The sequence below is a fragment of the Lithobates pipiens genome, unplaced genomic scaffold (genome assembly GCF_037356315.1).
Source record: "Lithobates pipiens isolate NorthernLeopardFrog02 unplaced genomic scaffold, aLitPip1_a1.2 Scaffold_18, whole genome shotgun sequence".
Taxonomy (NCBI): domain Eukaryota; kingdom Metazoa; phylum Chordata; class Amphibia; order Anura; family Ranidae; genus Lithobates; species Lithobates pipiens.
In genome coordinates, this window is record NW_027507758.1 from 656,230,912 (window position 1) to 656,252,480 (window position 21,569).

Genomic DNA, 21,569 nt, shown 5'->3' on the forward strand with positions numbered 1-21,569 from the left:
GGAACATTGGATATGTCAAGTGGGAGACCGGCTGGACTGTGCTGCCCCCCATTCCCCCCCCTCCCCCCATGGTGCGCAGCCGCCCCAATGGTGCACAGCCCACCTTCCCTTATGCCCCACCTACCTCCCTATGCCCCCCCCCCTGTCCTTGTTCTGGCCATCTTGAGTAGAAGCAGAGACTGCACAGTGTAACAGATTCAAGAAAGTGGATAGCAGGGACTCCCCCAAGAAGGGAATCATTGAGGTGTCTTACCTCGTCTTTGCTGAGGGAGGGCGCCAGGTCTACAGCCACCGGAGATTTCTGAGAGGGTGAAGGACAGAACCGCGTTCTTCTCTTTCTTGTCAGTCCGACCTGCCTAGAACACACAGCGCATGTTTACAGGTCGAACGATACAAATCCAAAACCCTCTTATTACAGGAATACGTCACCGTCTGATGACACCTGAGCAGCACAAGTGGTGAACGTGGCGCGGTGACCCCCCCCCCCCCCCCGTGTTATCCAGTGTTCATTTTGGAAACAAAAATATTTGATGAAACACTAAAGTTGTCGGGGTGGGGTGGTGGCCCTCTTACAAGCAGCTATTGAGGACAGCCGGGGGAGGGGGGGCGACTGGTGGCGCTCAGACACAGCCAAGGAAATGTCTTCACTGGATTCAGAGAATTGAAACCACATTTTTGGAGATCATCATCGCACACACCAGTACTACCCCCCACCATCTCCTAAATTAGGTGGAAACAAGTTGAACCATTTTAATATTATCTGAAGGCCCAACCACATTTGGGAACGGGATTGTTATTCATAAACGGGGGTTTCCAGTGATTGGATGGTGAGGGAGGAAGCCCCACCCCAAAATAAATTGTAGCCATTCACATATAACTGCCCCATGGAGCAATCTGCCCTGTATGCAGACTACCCCCAGCACTGATCACCCACAGGTAAATCCCTCCATGAGATCACACGTGCTCCTACAGAAGCCCTTCCATTTCAATGGGGCTTCCTTCTGCATCTAATCGCTATGTACCCCATTTCCCCCCCCCCCCAGTTTCTTGCATGCAAATTGGCAACGGCATTTGGAAGAGTGAATGAGACCTTAAAGCTGAACTCCGGGCACACTGCAGGTGCCAACAATGCAGCACCCCTACACCGCAAACAGAGGAGAGCGAAGAGAGCAGAAAGTCCCATCTACATACCGCTGCTCCTCAATTGTCCAATCAGCTAGCTGGATGGAGTTTCCGGCTCAGAACACAGGTGGAGGATCTGGCTGGTGAGGTGCTTGGGTCAAGTTATTTTGCCCCCCCCCATATATGAAGCCATCTGGCTGCCTGCAGTTCAGTTTTGAGCAAAATGGTGCAACTTTCACATTCCTGCAATTCCAGACATTTTCTCTGAGTTACCAAGTCCCCAGGATAAGCCATGGAGACGGCACAAACTCAGGACCGGCCTTCCTTCTCTGCACGGAGAAAGCGCAGGTTACCTTTAGACCCCTTTCACACCGGAGGCGTTTTTTCCAGGCGCTTTAAGTGCAAAAAAAATAAGCGCCTGAAAAATACCTCATCTTCAGTCCCAGTGTGAAAGTCTGAGAGCTCTCACACCGGGGCGGTGCGCTTGCAGGACGTTAGAAAGAAAGTCCTGCAAGCAGCATCTTTGGGGAAGCTTGAGAGTTGTATACACCCCTCCCTCCACCGCCCCACCCATTAAAATGCATGGGCACAAGCAGCGCTACACAGGAGCTTTTAACCCCTCTGGGGGGGGGGGGGGGGGGGGGGGGGGGGGGTAAATAGCACCCCGATCCAAAGCACCGCTATAACAGCAGTAAAGTGCCACTAAAACCAGCAGCACTTACCCTTTTCACACTGGGGTGGTAGCGGTATTTAAAGGAATCTTTGCAGGATTGTAACACTTTTAGACATGGGACCATTTTTTTTCCTGCACCTCTAATCATTAAAAAGCCATCTTTAAGCTTCCATTCAGGGATGTATTGGCTGACATGATGCCATCAGTCTGCTGCAAGCAGTGGAAAGCTTTTCTCAGTCTCCCCTCCCCCAGAGATCAGACTGTAAATTAACTTTTAGTTATAAGGTGAGAGGCTTACGCCGGGGGTGGGGGGGGAATGATGATCTATGTACTGCTGAAAGAGGAAGTAAACCCTGATGGGTGTTACTTCCTCTTTGATTCCCTGCAAGGTAAAGCATAATGGACTACTATGCATCGCATCACATAGTAGCCCATTATGTGTCACTTACCTGACACAGGAGCCAGCGATGTCACCTCTGTCCCTTGTAGTCCGCCGCATCCATCTTCTCGTGGGTCTCCCTGCCCCGCCGCTGTCATTCAGCGAAGCCGCAATGACGTCACTCCCATGCACGGGAGCCGCCACTCGCAGCATATCGCCGTTGACCGTGGCGCGCTCAGTGCCTGTCTTTCAGCAAATATCTCCTAAACCGTGTAGGTTTTAGGAGATATTTCTTGGACCTACAGGTAGGCCTTAATCTAGGCTCACCTGTAGGTCAATGTTGGTTGTAAGGGTTTACAACCACTTGAAATCTGCATATTGTCAAAGCCGCTCCCCCCCCCCCCCCCCCCAAAAGAGATGATGCAGCCAGCTTACCACACACTGATTAACCGATCGTTTGCGGCTCCAGACAGGAAATACAGGCCCATGGTGTCACAGGATGAGTGAGACTCCCCTGGAGGTCGGATGAAGATGAGGGATGTGACGGCTGATGAGTGTCCAGTGAATTGCTGGAAAGGCAAGAAAACAGATAAAGCAACAAATTCGGTGATGGTGCCAACCGGGAAACCGATCTTTACCGGCCATTACAGCTCAACTGTTTATAAAATCTCAAAGGGAGAGATGTAGTGGGGGGGGGGGGGGGGAAAATCGAACGACTCTGGAGGACACAGTAGTGTGGGGGAGGGTTCTATAGACAATGTAGTGGGAGTTTGGAAATCGGTGAACCACAAAAGATAAACCAACTCGGTATTCTCCGCGGTGATCTGGCTGTCTCAGGAACAGGCAGGGACGGCACCATGCAGCAGCCCTGAGCAGGTAGACAGCCGATACCCTCCCCCACCGAGTCACTTACTGAGAGGAGTGTCTGGATTGTAGATCACATTTACCAACACATGACCGATGGCGGGGAGAAGGCAGACCAGGTGGTGCAGCCAAGAGTCAGCCTACCAAGTCACCCGAGTGAGCGCCACCACTGGGCCGGACACAGCGAGTACACGGGGAACAGGCTGAACCTCAGAAGGGCTCCGAATGTTTAGGGGTACCCCCCCCCCCCCCGGGTTCAGGTCGGGGTGACTTACCCTGGTCAGGTTTTTGGTTTCCAGGTCCCACAGTTTGATCGTCCGCCCCGCAGACAGCAACATTTTTCCATCTGGACTTATACACAAACAGCTGACCCCCCCATTGTCTCCTTTCCATTTGCTGCAAAAAGGGGGAGAAAAAATAAAATGTTACAGCAAGAAGGTCACCATGTTATATCACAGGAAGGAAATGAGAATGACCATGTTATATTACAGAGAGGAAGGAGGAGGGGGGGGCGGGGTCACCATTATATTGCAGGGAGGAGGAGGAGGAGAAGATACAACGTGGGAGGGAAAGGAGGAAAGTTTCCAATTTTACAAGAAAGGAAAAAATAGTATCCATCTATTCCTTCCTATTACAAAGGAGGGCTGTCATGTTAATAGTATCTAGATTGGAAAGAAATATATACAATGTTACAAGGCAGGGTCACTGCCATTATATTAGGGGGGCAGGATGCAAGGACCGCCGCGCGCTCCACCACAGGGGGGGGGGGGGGGGGGGGGCAGGACGCAAGGACCGCCGCGCGCTCCACCACAGGGGGGGGGGGGGGCAGGACGCAAGGACCGCCGCGCGCTCCACCACAGGGGGGGGGGGGGGGGGGGGCAGGACGCAAGGACAAATGACGGGACGCTCAGACAGCCAAGAGAGATTCACCATTTCTAAATCAGAAATAAGCAAAACCATTTTATATCATCACAGCGCTCCATCCAATCACCTCGCTCCTCCTCCGGGTATAGGGATTGGGGGGTTCATAGTTCTAGTGTAGTGAAGTAGGGCCCCCCCCCCCCTCCCCCCAATAGTGGTGTCTGATCACTCTTCAGAGGGACACCAATACAAATCCGACTAAAGTGACAGCGTGTAATTCTCTTTTGGTCTGATAAACATTAAAGTGGAAGAATTGTTTTTTTTTCTCTCTACTGAAGCGCCGCCATGTTGATTTTGTCAGGAAATCAGCTGATAAAACTCCTGCGCTTCATTACATAGTCGCAGCTCTCTGACAATTCTGCGCCCTCCCCCCCCATAGATACAGTAAAGTGAGGGAGCCTCATTACCAGGAAAATAACGGCGCCTGGAAGATGACTCAGGAAAACAAATGCCCCCATCTACAGACTGGTCTTGTTCCCGGGTTCAGAGCCCCTCATCCACTCACCATTTCACTTTGCAGGTCTGTGTGTTCCATTCTACGATGTGTTTGTCTTCTGAACAACTATACAGACAGCCGCTGTCCTGATGCCACCGGATGCAGTTCACTCGGTGATCGTGACCACCAACCTGGACCAAAAAAAAAAAAAAATTTTAAAACTTGGAGCCCTTTAAATAGATCAGTGTTCGGGGGATTTGAGGGGGGGGGGGGGGGTCCCAGGAGAATGTTGCGGACATTTAATATCGGCATGCCACACACAGACAGACCAACTCGGTAATGTCCACCATGATCTCGCTATCTCAGGAACAGGCAGAGACCACATAGTGTAGCAGCCCTGAGCAGGTAGATAGTGGAGACACCACACTGACCCCCCCCCCCCCCCATATTTATACCAGGGGTTATAACTGAAACTCACACCCATTGAAGGAAAAAAATAAAAATAAAAAAATAAAAAAAATAAAAAAAACACACATTGCAGCTACTCATTTGTGGTGGGCACATTATTTTTTTTAACCCCCCCCCCTTACTTTTTAACACTAAACCCCCCCCCCCCCCTTTTTGCCCCCAGGTAATGCCGCTGGTAACACTCCCTCTCCTGGGTGGGGGGAGGGTTACAACACCCACTGAACTGTATGGAGGGAGGGAGCCATGGGTGTCACCCAACCTTCCTCTTCCCACCTCCATTTTATGGAAGGAGATTTGAGGAAGAAGAGAAAACAGTTTCCAGTTTCAGTTCAGGAAGGACGCAGCATTTGTGGCGGGATCAACAGGTATTTTGTGTACAGGCTGAAATGGTTTTTTAGCCGGAATAAAAAAAAAAAAAAAAAAAAAAAAACCAATGAAGCCACCTGGTGATCTGCAATGCATTCAATATTAGCTCCCGAGTTCAGATCTCTTAACTCAGGGCTTGACAAATTTGCTTGAATCTAGGAGCCAGCTAAAAAAGTTAGGAGCCGGGTCGGTAACGGCAATCCAGACCTGTCCCTGGCCTGACATGGAGACGAGTGAGGGGAGGATAGCGCGGCCCCCCCACCTGTCTCCATGTCATTGCCCATAGCTCTTAGAGGGACATTTTTTTTTTTTTTTTTTTTTTTTTTTTTTTTCAAATGACAATTTTTTTTTTTTTATTGCATTTTAGTGTAAATTTGAGATCTGAGGTCTCTCTGACCCCAGATCTCATATATTTAAGAGGACCTGTCCTGTTTTTTTCAATTACAAGGGATTTTTACATTCCTTGTAATAGGAATAAAAGTGACAATTTTTTTTTTTTAAAAGCACCGTGAAAAAATAAAAAGTTAAAATAAGAAAAAAAAAAATGTTTAAATGCGCCCTGTCCTGCCAAGCTTGCGTGCAGAAGCGAACGCATACGTGAGTAGCGCCCGCATAGGAAAGCGGTGTTCAAACCACACATGAGGTATCGCTGCGTTCGGTAGAGCGAGAGCAATAATTCTAGCACTAGACCTCCTCTGTAACCCAAACGTGCAACCTGTAGAATTTTTTTAAACGTCGCCTATGGAGATTTTAAAGGCTAAAAGTTTGTTGCCATTCCATGAGCGGACGCAATTTTGAAGCGTGACATGTTGGGTATCAATTTATTCGGTGTAACATTTTTCACAATATAAAAAATTGGGCCAACTTTACTGTTATATTTAATTTAAAAAAATAAGACTTTTTCCCCCGAAAATGCGCTTGTAAGTCCGCTGCACAAATACGGTGTGACAGACAGTATTGCAACGACCACCATTTTATTCTCTAGGTTGTTAGAACTCCTAAACACACACACACACACACACACACACACACACACACACACTTTTTTTTTATTATTCTAAGTAAAGGTGAGATGGGTGGGCAGTGAAAGCTTCATTAGCATCGCTGGCTGTCATACCAACAGCCACCACTAGATGGCGCCAGATTACAGAACTAAACATAGGACCACAGAAGGCCTCAAAGCCGCGGCCTCAATTACCGGCCGGCGGCGGCGCGGCCCGACACGATCACGCCAGGGGGGGTGGAAGGAGACAGGATACCCCCGCTGTGCTGCCCCAGGCGCCAGATCACAAATTCTAGTCGCCAATGCGATCTGGCGCCCGGGGTTTGTCGAGCCCTGTCTTAACTCATTGGCTGTGGGTGGAGAGAATCGGCGCCGATTGTGGCGAGCGCTTCCAGTCGATCTGTTCAGGGCGGAGTAACACTTTGAGAAAAAGGCAAAAAAAAAAAAAAAAAAAAAAAATAGAAAAACAAACTCACCAATTTGCTTTGTAGTTCCCCTTTGATGACGCTGTATAATAATATGGTGCCGGTCGCCGTGCCGATGGCGAGGAGGTCGTAATTTCCATCTTTATTGGGCGCTTCCGATTTCCTCTTCTTTTTCTGATGACTTTCCTAAAAATAAAAAAAGTGACAAATCAGTTTCATTCCCCCGAGCCGTGTATACAGAATGTTCACCCCCCATATATAAAGACTTCCTCCGACCCCCCCAGTTATGTAAAGGACCCGCCCCCTTTCAGCAGAGATCACATGACACAATGCCTAGGCTTTTGCTTATATTGACTGCAGAAGACTATCCCCCGGGGTGGGCAATTCATCCTTTTGTTACCATGTATCCATCCGAAGGAGGTCAGTGCAGCTTCCAGCGACATCAGCGCACAGGACTGCAGCACTATGGAGAGGGAAATTGGGGGTCTCCAAAAACTTATACAGAGAGGGACATTTTACTGTCCTTCAGGTTTTAGGGGGGGGGGCTGGACCCCATGGCCAGTGGGAGTAGGAAATGTCCCATCTTTGGTACTAGGAAAATTGGTGCCCCCCCCGGCGGTGTCAGCGGGGGGGGGGGGGGGGTTGCCCCATAAAGGCAAAGGACCACACCCTCCGGGCCGAAGTTTGGAGATCACTGGTGTAAAAGGGGGGGGGGGGGGGGGGGGTGTCCATATCCTGATTACTGAGCTCTCCCCCCTGAAATCCAACTCCTTTCCCATCAAGCTCCAAACTACAAATCTGTAGATTGGGAACGTCACTTCCGTGGAGCGAATCCGAGGGAAGAAAAAACACGAATAGGAAGAAGTCGCATCAGACCAGCGAATTACTAAAACCGATCTCTGCATCAACTCCTCCGAGAATGTAAAATTCTAATTACAGACAAAAGTGTCAGAAGATCAGCTGATTGGAAGAGGGAATGGAGAATATCCAGCAGGGTGACAACACCCAACTCCCTTCAGTGAATTCACAGCAACGTTGTCACCTACATTCTATGGTGTCATACACTGAGGAGGGCCCCATCCTAAGCCAGCTGGCAAGGGATATGGAACTCTCAGGATCTGGAAGGCCAGAGGGAATCTTAGCATTTAGTAATGTGTATCAGCAGGTTATTACATATGGGGGGGGGGGGGTCAAAGAATCAGCCGGCTTTGCAATAGTGATTTTGATACAATGTTCACTTTACAAGGAGGAGGGGAAGAGAACAAATGAGAGGAAACATTTCATACAAATGTATCCGAAAACAGAAAGCGATGAACCGGATCCGTATCCGACACCAGCCGCCCCTCCCCCACCACACTTCTACTGTATGAGACGTGACCACATCCTGACATGTTACACCCCCCCCCACTGATATGTCATAGGAGACCCCTCCCCAAATCTATTACACGAGCCCCCCCCCCACACTATTACATGAGACCCCCCCACACTATTACACAAGCCCCCCCAACCACACACTATTACACAAGTCCCCCCTTGCCCAAATCTATTACACGAGACCCCCCATCCCCAAATGACAATCACTGCCGCGATATATGAGGTCACACATGACCAGGTGTGGGGGAGGGAAGACAATCGATCGTTTTGTATACAATTGATGACAGAACAAATCTTTCTAGTAACTCCAATGAGACGGATCATGTGACCAGATGGCTCCATGTGGAGTCACCGGGGGATGTGCAATTCCCATCACCCGCCGTCCAGGGCGCGACGTTCCGCCAAGATCATTTTTTTTACTTTTAGCCCTTCTGTGGGGAAGCAGCCGGTTCACTTGTCAGATGGACACAAGCCGACGCCCAATTCCACACACCCCGGTAAAGTGCCCCCCCTCCCCCCCGCCCATCTACCCAGTAGAGGAGGGCGGACACATCCTCTCCCCTCCCCCAGAAGAGACGCGTATGACATCACGTCCGGGTCCCCGCCCATCAAGACCGGGAAAGAATGGAATGTGGTGTGAGTTACAGTCAGTGGAGCACAGAGGAGATATCGGGGGCCGCAAGACCATGGGAGGTCTCACTAAAGAGAACGTCACCCCCCCCCCCCCCCCCCAAAAAAAAAAAAAAAAAAGCCCCACATCTGAAGACACGGATTGCAATGGACATGTTACACATCGCCGCACACGCCGGAGCGAGAGCGATAATTCTACACCAGACCTCCTCTGTGACACTAAACTGATGACCTATAGGGGACTTTTAAAGACTTGCCTATGGAATATATATGTGCTGAAGTTGGTCCCCATGTCAGGAGAGCACACAGATAGAAGTGATAGGAAGGGCAAAAAAAAAAAAAAAAAAAAAAAAAAACACACCACACACTTACCTCCACTGTGCAGCTAGTTTTGCAGTGACCCCAATCCTCTTCCGAGGTCCCTGGCGGCTCCCCCCCACATCTGATAACCCCCCCCCCCCGGTAGAAGCGCTTGCAGGCGCGCTCCCGAGTCCAGCATTTGCGTCCATAGACACAGCCGGACTTGCCCCCCCCGCATCATTGGATTAGATTGACAGCAGCGGGAGCCAATGGCTGCTCTGCTATTAATCTATCCAATCAAGAGCCTGTGCAGAGAGACAGCGCGTCCCTGCCGACTGAATGAAGGGTTCAGGCAAGTAAAAAACGACAATGGCAGCGGTGGGCATACCTGTACGAGCGCCTACCGCGTACAGCATGACCGTGGGTCCCGCGCTCGTGCCACAGAACAGGGAGTGGCCTATGTAAACAAGGCATTGCCCCGTTCTGCCTAGTGACATGACAGATCGCTGCTCTGCCATTGGGGGCGGCAATCGCTGTCATGCGAGTTGTAGCACCTCACCCCCAGTTAGAATCACTCCCTAGGACACACTTAACCCCTTCATCGCCCCCCCCCCCCCCCAGTGTTTAACCCCTTCTCTGCCAGTGTCATTTACACAGTAATCAGTGCATTTTATAGCTCCAATCGCTGTATAAATGACAATGGTGTCAGACATGTGATCTGTCCACCGCAGTCATGAGACTATAAATAAAAAGGTATATGTATATGTATATATGTATATATATGTATATATATATATATATATATATATATATATATATATATATATATATATATATATATATATATATATATATATATATATATATATATATATATATATATATATATAGGTATGTATATGTATATATATATCTATCCGCCATTACTAATTTTTTATTTTTATTTTTTAAATGCCATAAATCTGTCCTTATTTTGTAGACGTTATAACTTTTGCGCAAACCAAACGCTTACTGCGATTTTCTTTACTAAAAATATATAGAAGAATACATATCAGCCTAAATGGAGGAAAACATTTATATATTTTTTGGGGATACTATAGAGAAAAAAATAAAAATAAATAATAAAAAAAAACGCTTTTTCTCTAAATTGTCTTTTTGTTATAGTGAAAAAAATAAAACCGCAGAGGTGATCAAATACCAAAAGGAATCTCTATTTGTAGGGAAAAATAAAGATGACATCCATTTTGTTTTGGTGCGCGACACACGGCCGCAACGCAGTGCCGACTCGCAAAGAGTGCTCTGGTCAGGAAGGGGGTAAAATCTCTTGGGGCTGAAGTGGTTAAGGTGAAAAAAAAAACACACACCTTTACAACCCCTTTAAGGTTTAGCGTGTTGGGTATTTATTCCATGCGCCTCGTCTTTTATATTTTACCTAAAAATTTGGGTAATTTATTGCTTTTTGTGAGACCCTAAAATTAACTTTTTATTTACTGAAATTTTGAGTTCCCTTCTGGTAATATTGTGACACAAAATTGGCACCACCGCCATTTTATTCTCTAGGGTGTCTCCATCATGTATTGGGGGTTTTATGTCAATTTCAGGCCTCGGAAGTTCTGTTTGTTACAATAATAATAATAGTAATAAGACGTCACTTCTACAGAGGATGAGGTGATAGGAGGGGGGGGGGGGGGGGACTTATTACAATGTAACAAACTCCGAACATGTGACAGACACACCCCCATATGAGAGGATATCTCCAATCATGTCAGTGCATCTCCGGGGGGGATTGGACATGTTACATGTAGAGATCACATGTTCTGTTTGTTACATTGTAATAAGACGTCACTTCTATAATCTCTGTATAAAGGACATCTGATTACATTGTAATATAAAACATGATCACCGACCTCACATGTAACACGCCCACCGACTTCTACAGAGATTATCAGGGGGCGCCTTATTACCATGTAACATGTGATCTCCAACCCCCCCCCCCTATATACACACACCGCATGTGCCATATGCTCCCCCCCATACACAATGCCCCCCCATCTACACCCCCCCCCTTCTTCCTGGTTGCCCCTCCATACACACACTGGATCTCACCCAGCCCCCTCAGTTGGGGCCCCCCCATATACACACACACTGGATCTCACCCATCCCCCTCAGTTGGGGCCCCCCCATATACACACACACTGGATCTCACCCATCCCCCTCAGTTGGGGCCCCCCATATACACACACTGGATCTCACAAATCCCCCTCAGTTGGGGCCCCCTATATACACACACACTGGATCTCACCCATCCCCCTCAGTTGGGGCCCCTATATACACACACACTGGATCTCACCCATCCCCCCTCAGTTGGGGCCCCCTATATACACACACTGGATCTCACCCATCCCCCTCAGTTGGGGCCCCCCTATATACACACACTGGATCTCACCCATCCCCCTCAGTTGGGGCCCCCCTATATACACACACTGGATCTCACCCATCCCCCTCAGTTGGGGCCCCCTATATACACACACACTGGCTCTCACCCACCCCCCTCAGTTGGGGGCCCCCTATATACACACACTGGATCTCACCCATCCCCCTCAGTTGGGGCCCCCTATATACACACACACTGGATCTCACCCATCCCCCTCAGTTGGGGCCCCCTATATACACACACACTGGATCTCACCCATCCCCCTCAGTTGGGGCCCCCTATATACACACACACTGGATCTCACCCATCCCCCTCAGTTGGGGGCCCCCTATATACACACACACTGGCTCTTACCCACCCCCTCAGTTGGGGCCCCCTATATACACACACACTGGCTCTCACCCACCCCCCTCAGTTGGGGGCCCCCTATATACACACACTGGATCTCACCCACCCCCTCAGTTGGGGCCCCCTATATACCCACCCCCCTCAGTTGGGGCCCCCTATATACCCACCCCCCTCAGTTGGGGCCCCCTATATACCCACCCCCCTCAGTTGGGCCCCCTATATACCCACCCCCCTCAGTTGGGGCCCCCTATATAACACACACACTGGATCTCACCCACCCCCCTCAGTTGGGGCCCGCTATATACACACACACTGGATCTCACCCATCCCCCTCAGTTGGGGCCCCCTATATACACACACACTGGATCTCACAAATCCCCCTCAGTTGGGGCCCCCTATATACACACACACTGGATCTCACCCACCCCCCTCAGTTGGGGGCCCCCTATATACACACACACTGGATCTCACCCACCCCCCTCAGTTGGGGGCCCCCTATATACACACACTGGATCTCACCCACCCCCCTCAGTTGGGGGCCCCCTATATACACACACTGGATCTCACCCATCCCCCTCAGTTGGGGCCCCCCCATATACACACACACTGGATCTCACCCATCCCCCTCAGTTGGGGCCCCCCATATACACACTGGATCTCACAAATCCCCCTCAGTTGGGGCCCCCCTATATACACACACACTGGATCTCACCCACCCCCCTCAGTTGGGGCCCCCTATATACACACACTGGATCTCACCCACCCCCCTCAGTTGGGGCCCCCTATATACACACACTGGATCTCACCCATCCCCCTCAGTTGGGGCCCCCCTATATACACACACACTGGCTCTCACCCACCCCCCTCAGTTGGGGGCCCCTATATACACACACTGGATCTCACCCATCCCCCTCAGTTGGGGCCCCCTATATACACACACACTGGCTCTCACCCATCCCCCTCAGTTGGGGCCCCCCTATATACACACACACTGGCTCTCACCCACCCCCCTCAGTTGGGGCCCCCTATATACACACACACTGGCTCTCACCCACCCCCCTCAGTTGGGGCCCCCTATATACACACACACTGGCTCTCACCCACCCCCCTCAGTTGGGGCCCCCTATATACACACACTGGATCTCACCCATCCCCCTCAGTTGGGGCCCCCCTATATACACACACACTGGCTCTCACCCACCCCCCCTCAGTTTCTCATCCGCCCCCCTCAGTTGGGGCCCCCATATACAGACTGGATATCACCTGCCCCCCTCGGTTGTCCCCCCTATATACACACACTGGATCTCACCCACCCCCCTCAGTTGGGGGCCCCCTATATACACACACACACTGGATCTCACCCACCCCCCTCAGTTGGGGGCCCCCTATATACACACACTGGATCTCACCCATCCCCCTCAGTTGGGGCCCCCCCATATACACACACACTGGATCTCACCCATCCCCCTCAGTTGGGGCCCCCCATATACACACTGGATCTCACCCATCCCCCTCAGTTGGGGCCCCCCATATACACACTGGATCTCACAAATCCCCCTCAGTTGGGGCCCCCCTATATACACACACTGGATCTCACCCAGCCCCCTCAGTTGGGGGCCCCCTATATACACACACTGGATCTCACCCACCCCCCTCAGTTGGGGCCCCCTATATACACACACTGGATCTCACCCACCCCCCTCAGTTGGGGCCCCCTATATACACACACTGGATCTCACCCATCCCCCTCAGTTGGGGCCCCCCTATATACACACACACTGGCTCTCACCCACCCCCCTCAGTTGGGGGCCCCTATATACACACACTGGATCTCACCCATCCCCCTCAGTTGGGGCCCCCTATATACACACACTGGATCTCACCCACCCCCCTCAGTTGGGGCCCCCTATATACACACACTGGATCTCACCCATCCCCCTCAGTTGGGGCCCCCCTATATACACACACACTGGCTCTCACCCACCCCCCTCAGTTGGGGGCCCCTATATACACACACTGGATCTCACCCATCCCCCTCAGTTGGGGCCCCCTATATACACACACACTGGCTCTCACCCATCCCCCTCAGTTGGGGCCCCCCTATATACACACACACACTGGCTCTCACCCACCCCCCTCAGTTGGGGCCCCCTATATACACACACTGGATCTCACCCACCCCCCTCAGTTGGGGCCCCCTATATACACACACACTGGCTCTCACCCACCCCCCCTCAGTTTCTCATCCGCCCCCCTCAGTTGGGGCCCCCATATACAGACTGGATATCACCTGCCCCCCTCGGTTGTCCCCCCTATATACACACACTGGATCTCACCCACCCCCCTCAGTTGGTGCCCCCTATATACACACACTGGATCTCACCCATCCCCCTCAGTTGGGCCCCCCATATACACACGTTGGATCTCACCCCCCATACACACAGACTGGATCTCGGGTCTCACCTGCCCCCCTCGGTTGCCCCCCTATATACACACACACACTGGATCTCGGGTCTCACCTGCCCCCCTCGGGTGGGGCCCCCCCAGGCCAGGCATGTACAGGTGGCGGAGAGGTGAGCGGAGGGCACGTACTCCCGGCGGAGCTCCCCTCCCCCTCCTCGGCTGTCCCACACGGTGATCCTCCCGTCCAAGCCGGACACGGCCAGCAGATCTCTCCTCCCCGGGGTGAAGGCGCTGGCGGGGGGAAGCGCTTCGTACACGCCGCCCGCTGCAGCCGCCGCCATTCCTCCCTCCGATCCGGGCCACGTGTTTAAGGATGGAGCATGCGCACGACGCTCGGGGGAGGGGCTTCGCTCGCGCGCCACGCCTCCCCGGAGGAGACGTCGGCCATTCGCCTGGCAGAGTCACGCTGGGCGCCGCTCCGTCTATAGAGGCCGACTGATAGGACGCGCGGTGTCTCCGCGGCGGCGGCCATGATGGTGGAGCCCAGTTCCTACTGATAGTACTGGGAGGAGGGCTCCGAGAACATGGCGGACATAGCGCGTGATCGCAGACATGTTTGTTTTATGGGAAGTATAACACATGTCACTTCTCCAGCACAGGGGAGAGCACGCTGCCTTCACGTGGTGATGACAGTCCCCAGCCAAGAGGACCGGTCACCGGGCCCAATATCATATATAGACCTTGTCCAGGAGCTCACACTCTAATCTCCTTCACTATGGGACCCCATTCTCCCCGAATGTTATAAACACGCGCCTGCCGGTCAGGGCGATTCCTGCCTCTTCCATTAATGTCCATCGTGTCCCAGAAAATCAGTGAGAACCCCCAATATGTGAGATATTTTCTGGAAGCAGAGACCCCAGAGAATAAAATGGTGGTTGTGATTTTTTTTTTTTTTTTATGTTGCACAATATTTGCGCACATACCAATCAAACTAGTCAAAACCCAGTCACTATCACCTCGTATGACACCATTTCCAACCATCCATCTTTTTTTTGAGCGAATCCTGGCGGGAACTTCCCCCACCACTGGACAATCTCAACACTTATACACACAGGAGGCTCTATAACCTCACCTTATGAATCCCCACAGATCTCACGATTGTCAGTCTCTTCTCCTGTAGTTTATCCATTGATGAAATTAGCGTCTTGAAAAAAAGGCTTGAACTTTTGCCCCAATCAAGACATTGATATCTTCCAAATGTATAAAGACCTCCAGCTCTTTGTTTGAAAATTACTCTTGGAAAAAAAACCTTTTTTCAACAAGGAAATCTTGACAGAACAAACCCCTCAAGAGAAACAGGCCCTCAGTCAATTAGTCGCCCTCTTGGAAGAAAACGTTCCTAACCGACTATATCGATCGGGTCGACCTCACCTCGCTATTGGAGGATACTGTTTATTCTCACGATGCCTCTAGATTAACAAAAAAAATCTCATTTAGAGAAGAAATCTGACTTTTGTCCTGCCCCTAGCGGCTGTCCAAATGCTGCGGCATTTCTCAAACTCATACACAATGATTTGGAAGCTTTAAAAATCCATACTCAATCTCCCTCTAACCTCAATGAAAAAGAACATATAGCCTTAAAACAACTTTCCCAGAGTAAACATATTACTTTTAAAGTGGTTGTAAACCCTTACAACGCACTTTGACCTACAGGTAAGCCTAGATTAAGGCCTAGATTAAGGCTTACCTGTAGGTCCAAGAAATATCTCCTAAACCTACACGGTTTAGGAGATATTTACCTGAAGACAGCCACCGCTGTCTACGGCGCATGCGCCATAGACAGCAGCGCGCAGGCGCACTGGGTAAGCCGCAGATCGCGGCGATATGCCGCAGATTGCGGCGATATGCCGCGAGTATCGGCTCCCGTGCGCATGAGCGGGAGTGACGTCATCGCTGCTCCGGCGAATCACAGCGCTGGAGCAACGAGACCCACCAAGAAGATGGACGCTCGGAACTACAGGGGACAGCGGTGACTTCGCTGGCTCCTGTGTCAAGTAAGTGACACATAATGGACTACTATGCGATGCGATGCGATGCATAGTAGTCCATTATGCTTTACCTTTGCAGGGAATGAAAGAGGAAGTAAACTCATCAGGGTTTACTTCCTCTTTAAAGGGGTTCTAAAGGTTTGTTTTTTATTTTCTAAATAGGTTCTTTTAAGCTAGTGCATTGTTGGTTTACTTACCTTTTCCTTCGATTTCCCTTCTAAATGTTTTTTTTCTTTGTTTGAAATTCTCACTTCCTGTTTCTCCTCAGTAAACTTCACACCATCATCCGAGCCGTGTTTAGTCAGCCAGAACTGCTTACTGAGGAGGAACAGGAAGTGAGAAATTCAGACAAAGAAAAAAAACTTTTAGAAGGGAAATTAAAGGAAAAGGTAAGTGAACCAACAATGCACTAGCTTAAAGGAACCTATTTAGAAAATAAAAAACAAATCTTTACAACCCCTTTAAGGCAGCTGTCACATACCTAGTGGTGAGCCCGGAATGCAGAAGGAGACCTCTCTTGCGACTCACGGCCCCTGATGGTGGTGACAGGAGGCACGGGAGTCAAAGGTAGCACAAGTGCCTGGCAGGATCAAGAGCTGAAGGGTGGATCAGGCTGACTTCCGGAACTGTAGGTGGACAAGCAGGCCTCAGTGGCAGCGGACAGGAACCAGCAAACAGCAGGAGACCAACAGGAACAGGAAGATCGCTCAGGGGCAGGCACACAGAAGAGTCGGGCAAGCCGGGTCAAACCAGATAGTCAGTACAGGAACAGATGCAGCAGGCAGAGGCAGGAACGTGGAACAGGCCGGGTCGGTAACGGAAGAGCACGGATGGACCAGAGGATAAGACAGGTGCAGAGTCGTAGACAAGCCGGAGGTCAGAGGCAGGCAGGGAAGGTCACAGGTCAGGCCGGCTCAATACACGAACAGATCAGATTCAGGCAATAGTCTCAGGAATAGTGATGGACGAACTTCCGACGGGACGTTTCGCGAACGCGAAACGCGAACGGACACAAACGTTCGCGAAAACGACCGTTCGCCGCGGGCTCCATTGACTTCAATGGGAGGCGAATTTCGCAAACCTTTAGGTCGAATTTGCGGCCACGGGGTAATTATTAGGGGGTAGCACGTAGTCCCACCACCTGGACAATAGCATAATACATGTATGAGGTGAATTTGGGATCGATAACTACAAGCATTTTTTTTTTATTTGGGAAATTGTTCTGACAATTCAGGACTATGGAGCTAATGAAGGCAATGGAGGAGAGGGAAGGTCAGGGACCAGGGTAGGCAAACAAGAGGGTGCAGGAGATACAGAGCACTGACAGCAGCACCGTAATACAGAGCACTGACATCAGCACCGTGACATACAGCGCTGACAGCAGCTCCGTGACATACAGCGCTGACAGCAGCTCCGTGACATACAGCGCTGACAGCAGCTCCGTGACATACAGCGCTGACAGCAGCTCCGTGACATACAGCGCTGACAGCAGCTCCGTGACATACAGCGCTGACAGCAGCACCGTGACATACAGCGCTGACAGCAGCTCCGTGACATACAGCGCTGACAGCAGCTCCGTGACATACAGCGCTGACAGCAGCTCCGTGACATACAGCACTGACAGCAGCTCCGTGACATACAGCGCTGACAGCAGCTCCGTGACATACAGCGCTGACAGCAGCACCGTGACATACAGCGCTGACAGCAGCTCCGTGACATACAGCGCTGACAGCAGCTCCGTGACATACAGCGCTGACAGCAGCTCCGTGACATACAGCGCTGACAGCAGCTCCGTGACATACAGCGCTGACAGCAGCTCCGTGACATACAGCGCTGACAGCAGCTCCGTGACATACAGCGCTGACAGCAGCTCCGTGACATACAGCGCTGACAGCAGCTCCGTGACATACAGCGCTGACAGCAGCTCCGTGACATACAGCGCTGACAGCAGCTCCGTGACATACAGCGCTGACAGCAGCACCGTAAGCAGCCCCAGGAGGAAGTCAGCACAGCACAGGGATGGTGTGATCCCCTCATAATAAGAACCCCCAGGAGGAAGTCAGCACAGCACAGGGATGGTGGGAGCCCCTCATAATAAGAACACCCAGGAGGAAGTCAGCACAGCACAGGGATGGTGGGAACCCCTCATAATAAGCAGCCCCAGTAGAAATATGACACCGCTCAACCTCTTCAAAGAGGAGGGTAGGGGCATATAGTACGGTGTGCTTTTTTGGGTCAGGGAAGTGAGCCAAATGAATTAAGAAGGTCTGTGTGCTTGATTCCAAAAATTGTTTATAGACATATACATGGTCTACTGATCACATGTGTTGAATTCCTCCGAGATCCATGCCTCATTCATTTTTAGAAATGTGAGGTAGTTAACACTGTCGTGAGCTAGGCGAGTACGCTTATCGGTCACAATCCCCCCTGCTGCGCTGAACGTCCTTTCGGACAGGACACTGGATGAGGGGCAAGCCAACAGTTCGATTGCAAATTGGGCAAGCTCTGGCCAGAGGTCAAGCCTGCCCACCCAGTAGTCTAGGGGTTCATCACTCCTCAGAGCGTCCACATCGGCCGTTAACCCAATGTAGTCGGACACCTGACGGTCTAGGCGTTCCCTGATGCTGGATCCGGATGACACCTGTCGATGGGTCGGCTGAAAGAATGACCTCATATCCGAAGTCACCAACACATCTTCAAACCGGCCTCTTCTTGCAGGCGCTGTTGGATTGGTACCCGCAAATCCTTCTCTGGGAGTGGGAATTGCTCCTCTGCCAGCGCACGCAAAAGCAGAATGCAGCATTTCTCGAAGCAAGGCCTGGAAGTGCTGCATTCTGACAGCCCTCTGCGACGGCGGTAACATTTCCGCCATTTTGTGTTTGTACCGGGGATCTAAGTACGTTGCCACCCAGTACTGGTCCTTGACCCTCATGCTTTTTATACGGGGGTCCCTATTAAAACACTGGAGCATGAAGGCCCCCATTTGCACTCAAGCGGAAGGTATGTGGTGGTGGTGGTGTTGTTGGTGGTAGTGTCTTTGGGGGTGCACATAGCAGAGAGTGAAGAAGAGGGTGCAGATCGAGAGGATGAGGAGGGTGCAGAAGAATAAGGCTGAGTGAGCCACTCAACCAAGTCTGGTGCGTCCTTTAAAGTAATTGAACGCACCTTCTGCAACTTCCCACTTTGGCTCAAGGCTGTTGCTCCTGCCCTACCCCTACCACCCCTGCGGAAGGGCCTGCCTCTTCCTCTGCCTGTCATTTTTTAAATCACCCTGTGACAAAACTCTTAGTCCCTATACCGCTGAAGGACTGCTGCAGTATAGGGCAGCGGTCAGCAGTAGTGCACGTCAACCCTATGTATTGTGGACCGATAGCGGTCCTTACAGAACAGCAGACTGTAACGCACTCAGGCCTATGTACCGTAGCACCCTATACCAAGTTACCAGTCCTTATAAGAACTTTTGTGGACCAAGCAGGTTGTGTGTTAGTGATTAGCAGACTGTACGTCAGTCCCTATACCAATGAAGGACTGCTGCAGTATAGGGCAGCGGTCAGCAGTAGTGCACGGCAACCCTATGTATTGTGGACCGATAGCGGTCCTTACAGAACAGCAGACTGTAACGCACTCAGGCCTATGTACCGTAGCACCCTATACCAAGTTACCAGTCCTTATAAGAACTTTTGTGGACCAAGCAGGTTGTGTGTTAGTGATTAGCAGACTGTACGTCAGTCCCTATACCAATGAAGGACTGCTGCAGTATAGGGCAGCGGTCAGCAGTAGTGCACGGCAACCCTATGTATTGTGGACCGATAGCGGTCCTTACAGAACAGCAGACTGTACTGCACTCAGGCCTATGTACCGTAGCACCCTATACCAAGTTACCAGTCCTTATAAAAACTTTTGTGGACCAAGCAGGTTGTGTGTTAGTGTTTAGCAGACTGTGCGTCAGTCCCTATACCGCTGAAGGACTGCTGCAGTATAGGGCAGCGGTCAGCAGTAGTGCACGGCAACCCTATGTATTGTGGACCGATAGCGGTCCTTACAGAACAGCAGACTGTAACGCACTCAGGCCTATGTACCGTAGCACCCTATACCAAGTTACCAGTCCTTATAAGAACTTTTGTGGACCAAGCAGGTTGTGTGTTAGTGATTAGCAGACTGTACGTCAGTCCCTATACCAATGAAGGACTGCTGCAGTATAGGGCAGCGGTCAGCAGTAGTGCACGGCAACCCTATGTATTGTGGACCGATAGCGGTCCTTACAGAACAGCAGACTGTACTGCACTCAGGCCTATGTACCGTAGCACCCTATACCAAGTTACCAGTCCTTATAAAAACTTTTGTGGACCAAGCAGGTTGTGTGTTAGTGTTTAGCAGACTGTGCGTCAGTCCCTATACCGCTGAAGGACTGCTGCAGTATAGGGCAGCGGTCAGCAGTAGTGCACGGCAACCCTATGTATTGTGGACCGATAGCGGTCCTTACAGAACAGCAGACTGTAACGCACTCAGGCCTATGTACCGTAGCACCCTATACCAAGTTACCAGTCCTTATAAGAACTTTTGTGGACCAAGCAGGTTGTGTGTTAGTGATTAGCAGACTGTACGTCAGTCCCTATACCAATGAAGGACTGCTGCAGTATAGGGCAGCGGTCAGCAGTAGTGCACGGCAACCCTATGTATTGTGGACCGATAGCGGTCCTTACAGAACAGCAGACTGTAACGCACTCAGGCCTATGTACCGTAGCACCCTATACCAAGTTACCAGTCCTTATAAGAACTTTTGTGGACCAAGCAGGTTGTGTATTAGTGTTTAGCAGACTGTGCGTCAGTCCCTATACCGCTGAAGGACTGCTGCAGTATAGGGCAGCGGTCAGCAGTAGTGCACGGCAACCCTATGTATTGTGGACCGATAGCGGTCCTTACAGAACAGCAGACTGTACCGCACCCAAGCCTATGTACCGTAGCACCCTAGACAGACCAAGTTACCAGTCCTGATAAAGAGCTTTGTGGAACAAGTGAGTTGTGAATGATTAGCAGACTGCAGCAGAAGGGCAGCAGTCAAGTATAATATTCTTTCTATATTTGGAAGAAAGAATATTATACGTGTACAAGCCTATTACCGTACCACTGATACCAGTCCTGAAAAGAACCTTTGTGGAACTAATAGTAACAGCAAGTCTTTAAAATTATCCTCACTGCCTGACACACTGCTTCCTGCCTGTCCCTATACAAATTGGCAAAAAAGAGTAGGCTGGAACGATTAGCTGGAACAGCTCTTTTGTGGACCTGATAGTAACAGCTAATGATGATGATGATGATGATGATGAAGAAAGACTAATCTGGCTGAGCTGTCCCTAAAATAGCAGCATACAGCG

At 50.7% G+C, this 21,569-nt stretch overlaps 1 protein-coding gene and 2 non-coding genes across 3 annotated transcripts in view; all 3 read right to left on the minus strand.

The window, feature by feature from the left end:
* LOC143986916 (WD repeat-containing protein 43-like) overlaps positions 1 to 14,532 on the minus strand; it is an 18,620-nt gene extending 4,088 nt beyond the window's left edge. The window contains exons 1-5 of the mRNA XM_077485325.1: positions 14,263 to 14,532; positions 6,709 to 6,843; positions 4,465 to 4,586; positions 3,314 to 3,434; positions 2,610 to 2,743 (exon numbers count right to left, since the gene is read on the minus strand). Of these exons, the coding sequence (XP_077341451.1) occupies positions 2,610 to 2,743; positions 3,314 to 3,434; positions 4,465 to 4,586; positions 6,709 to 6,843; positions 14,263 to 14,487 (737 nt within the window). The 5' untranslated portion in view covers positions 14,488 to 14,532. The remainder of the gene's footprint in view (positions 1 to 2,609; positions 2,744 to 3,313; positions 3,435 to 4,464; positions 4,587 to 6,708; positions 6,844 to 14,262) is intronic.
* LOC143990715 (small nucleolar RNA SNORD53/SNORD92) lies at positions 617 to 694 on the minus strand. Its single transcript, XR_013277431.1, has one exon. It is a non-coding gene; the product is annotated as a small nucleolar RNA SNORD53/SNORD92 (small nucleolar RNA).
* Positions 3,942 to 4,016, minus strand: LOC143990713 (small nucleolar RNA SNORD53/SNORD92). The gene has a single exon (XR_013277429.1). It is a non-coding gene; the product is annotated as a small nucleolar RNA SNORD53/SNORD92 (small nucleolar RNA).
* Positions 14,533 to 21,569: the final 7,037 nt, after the last annotated feature.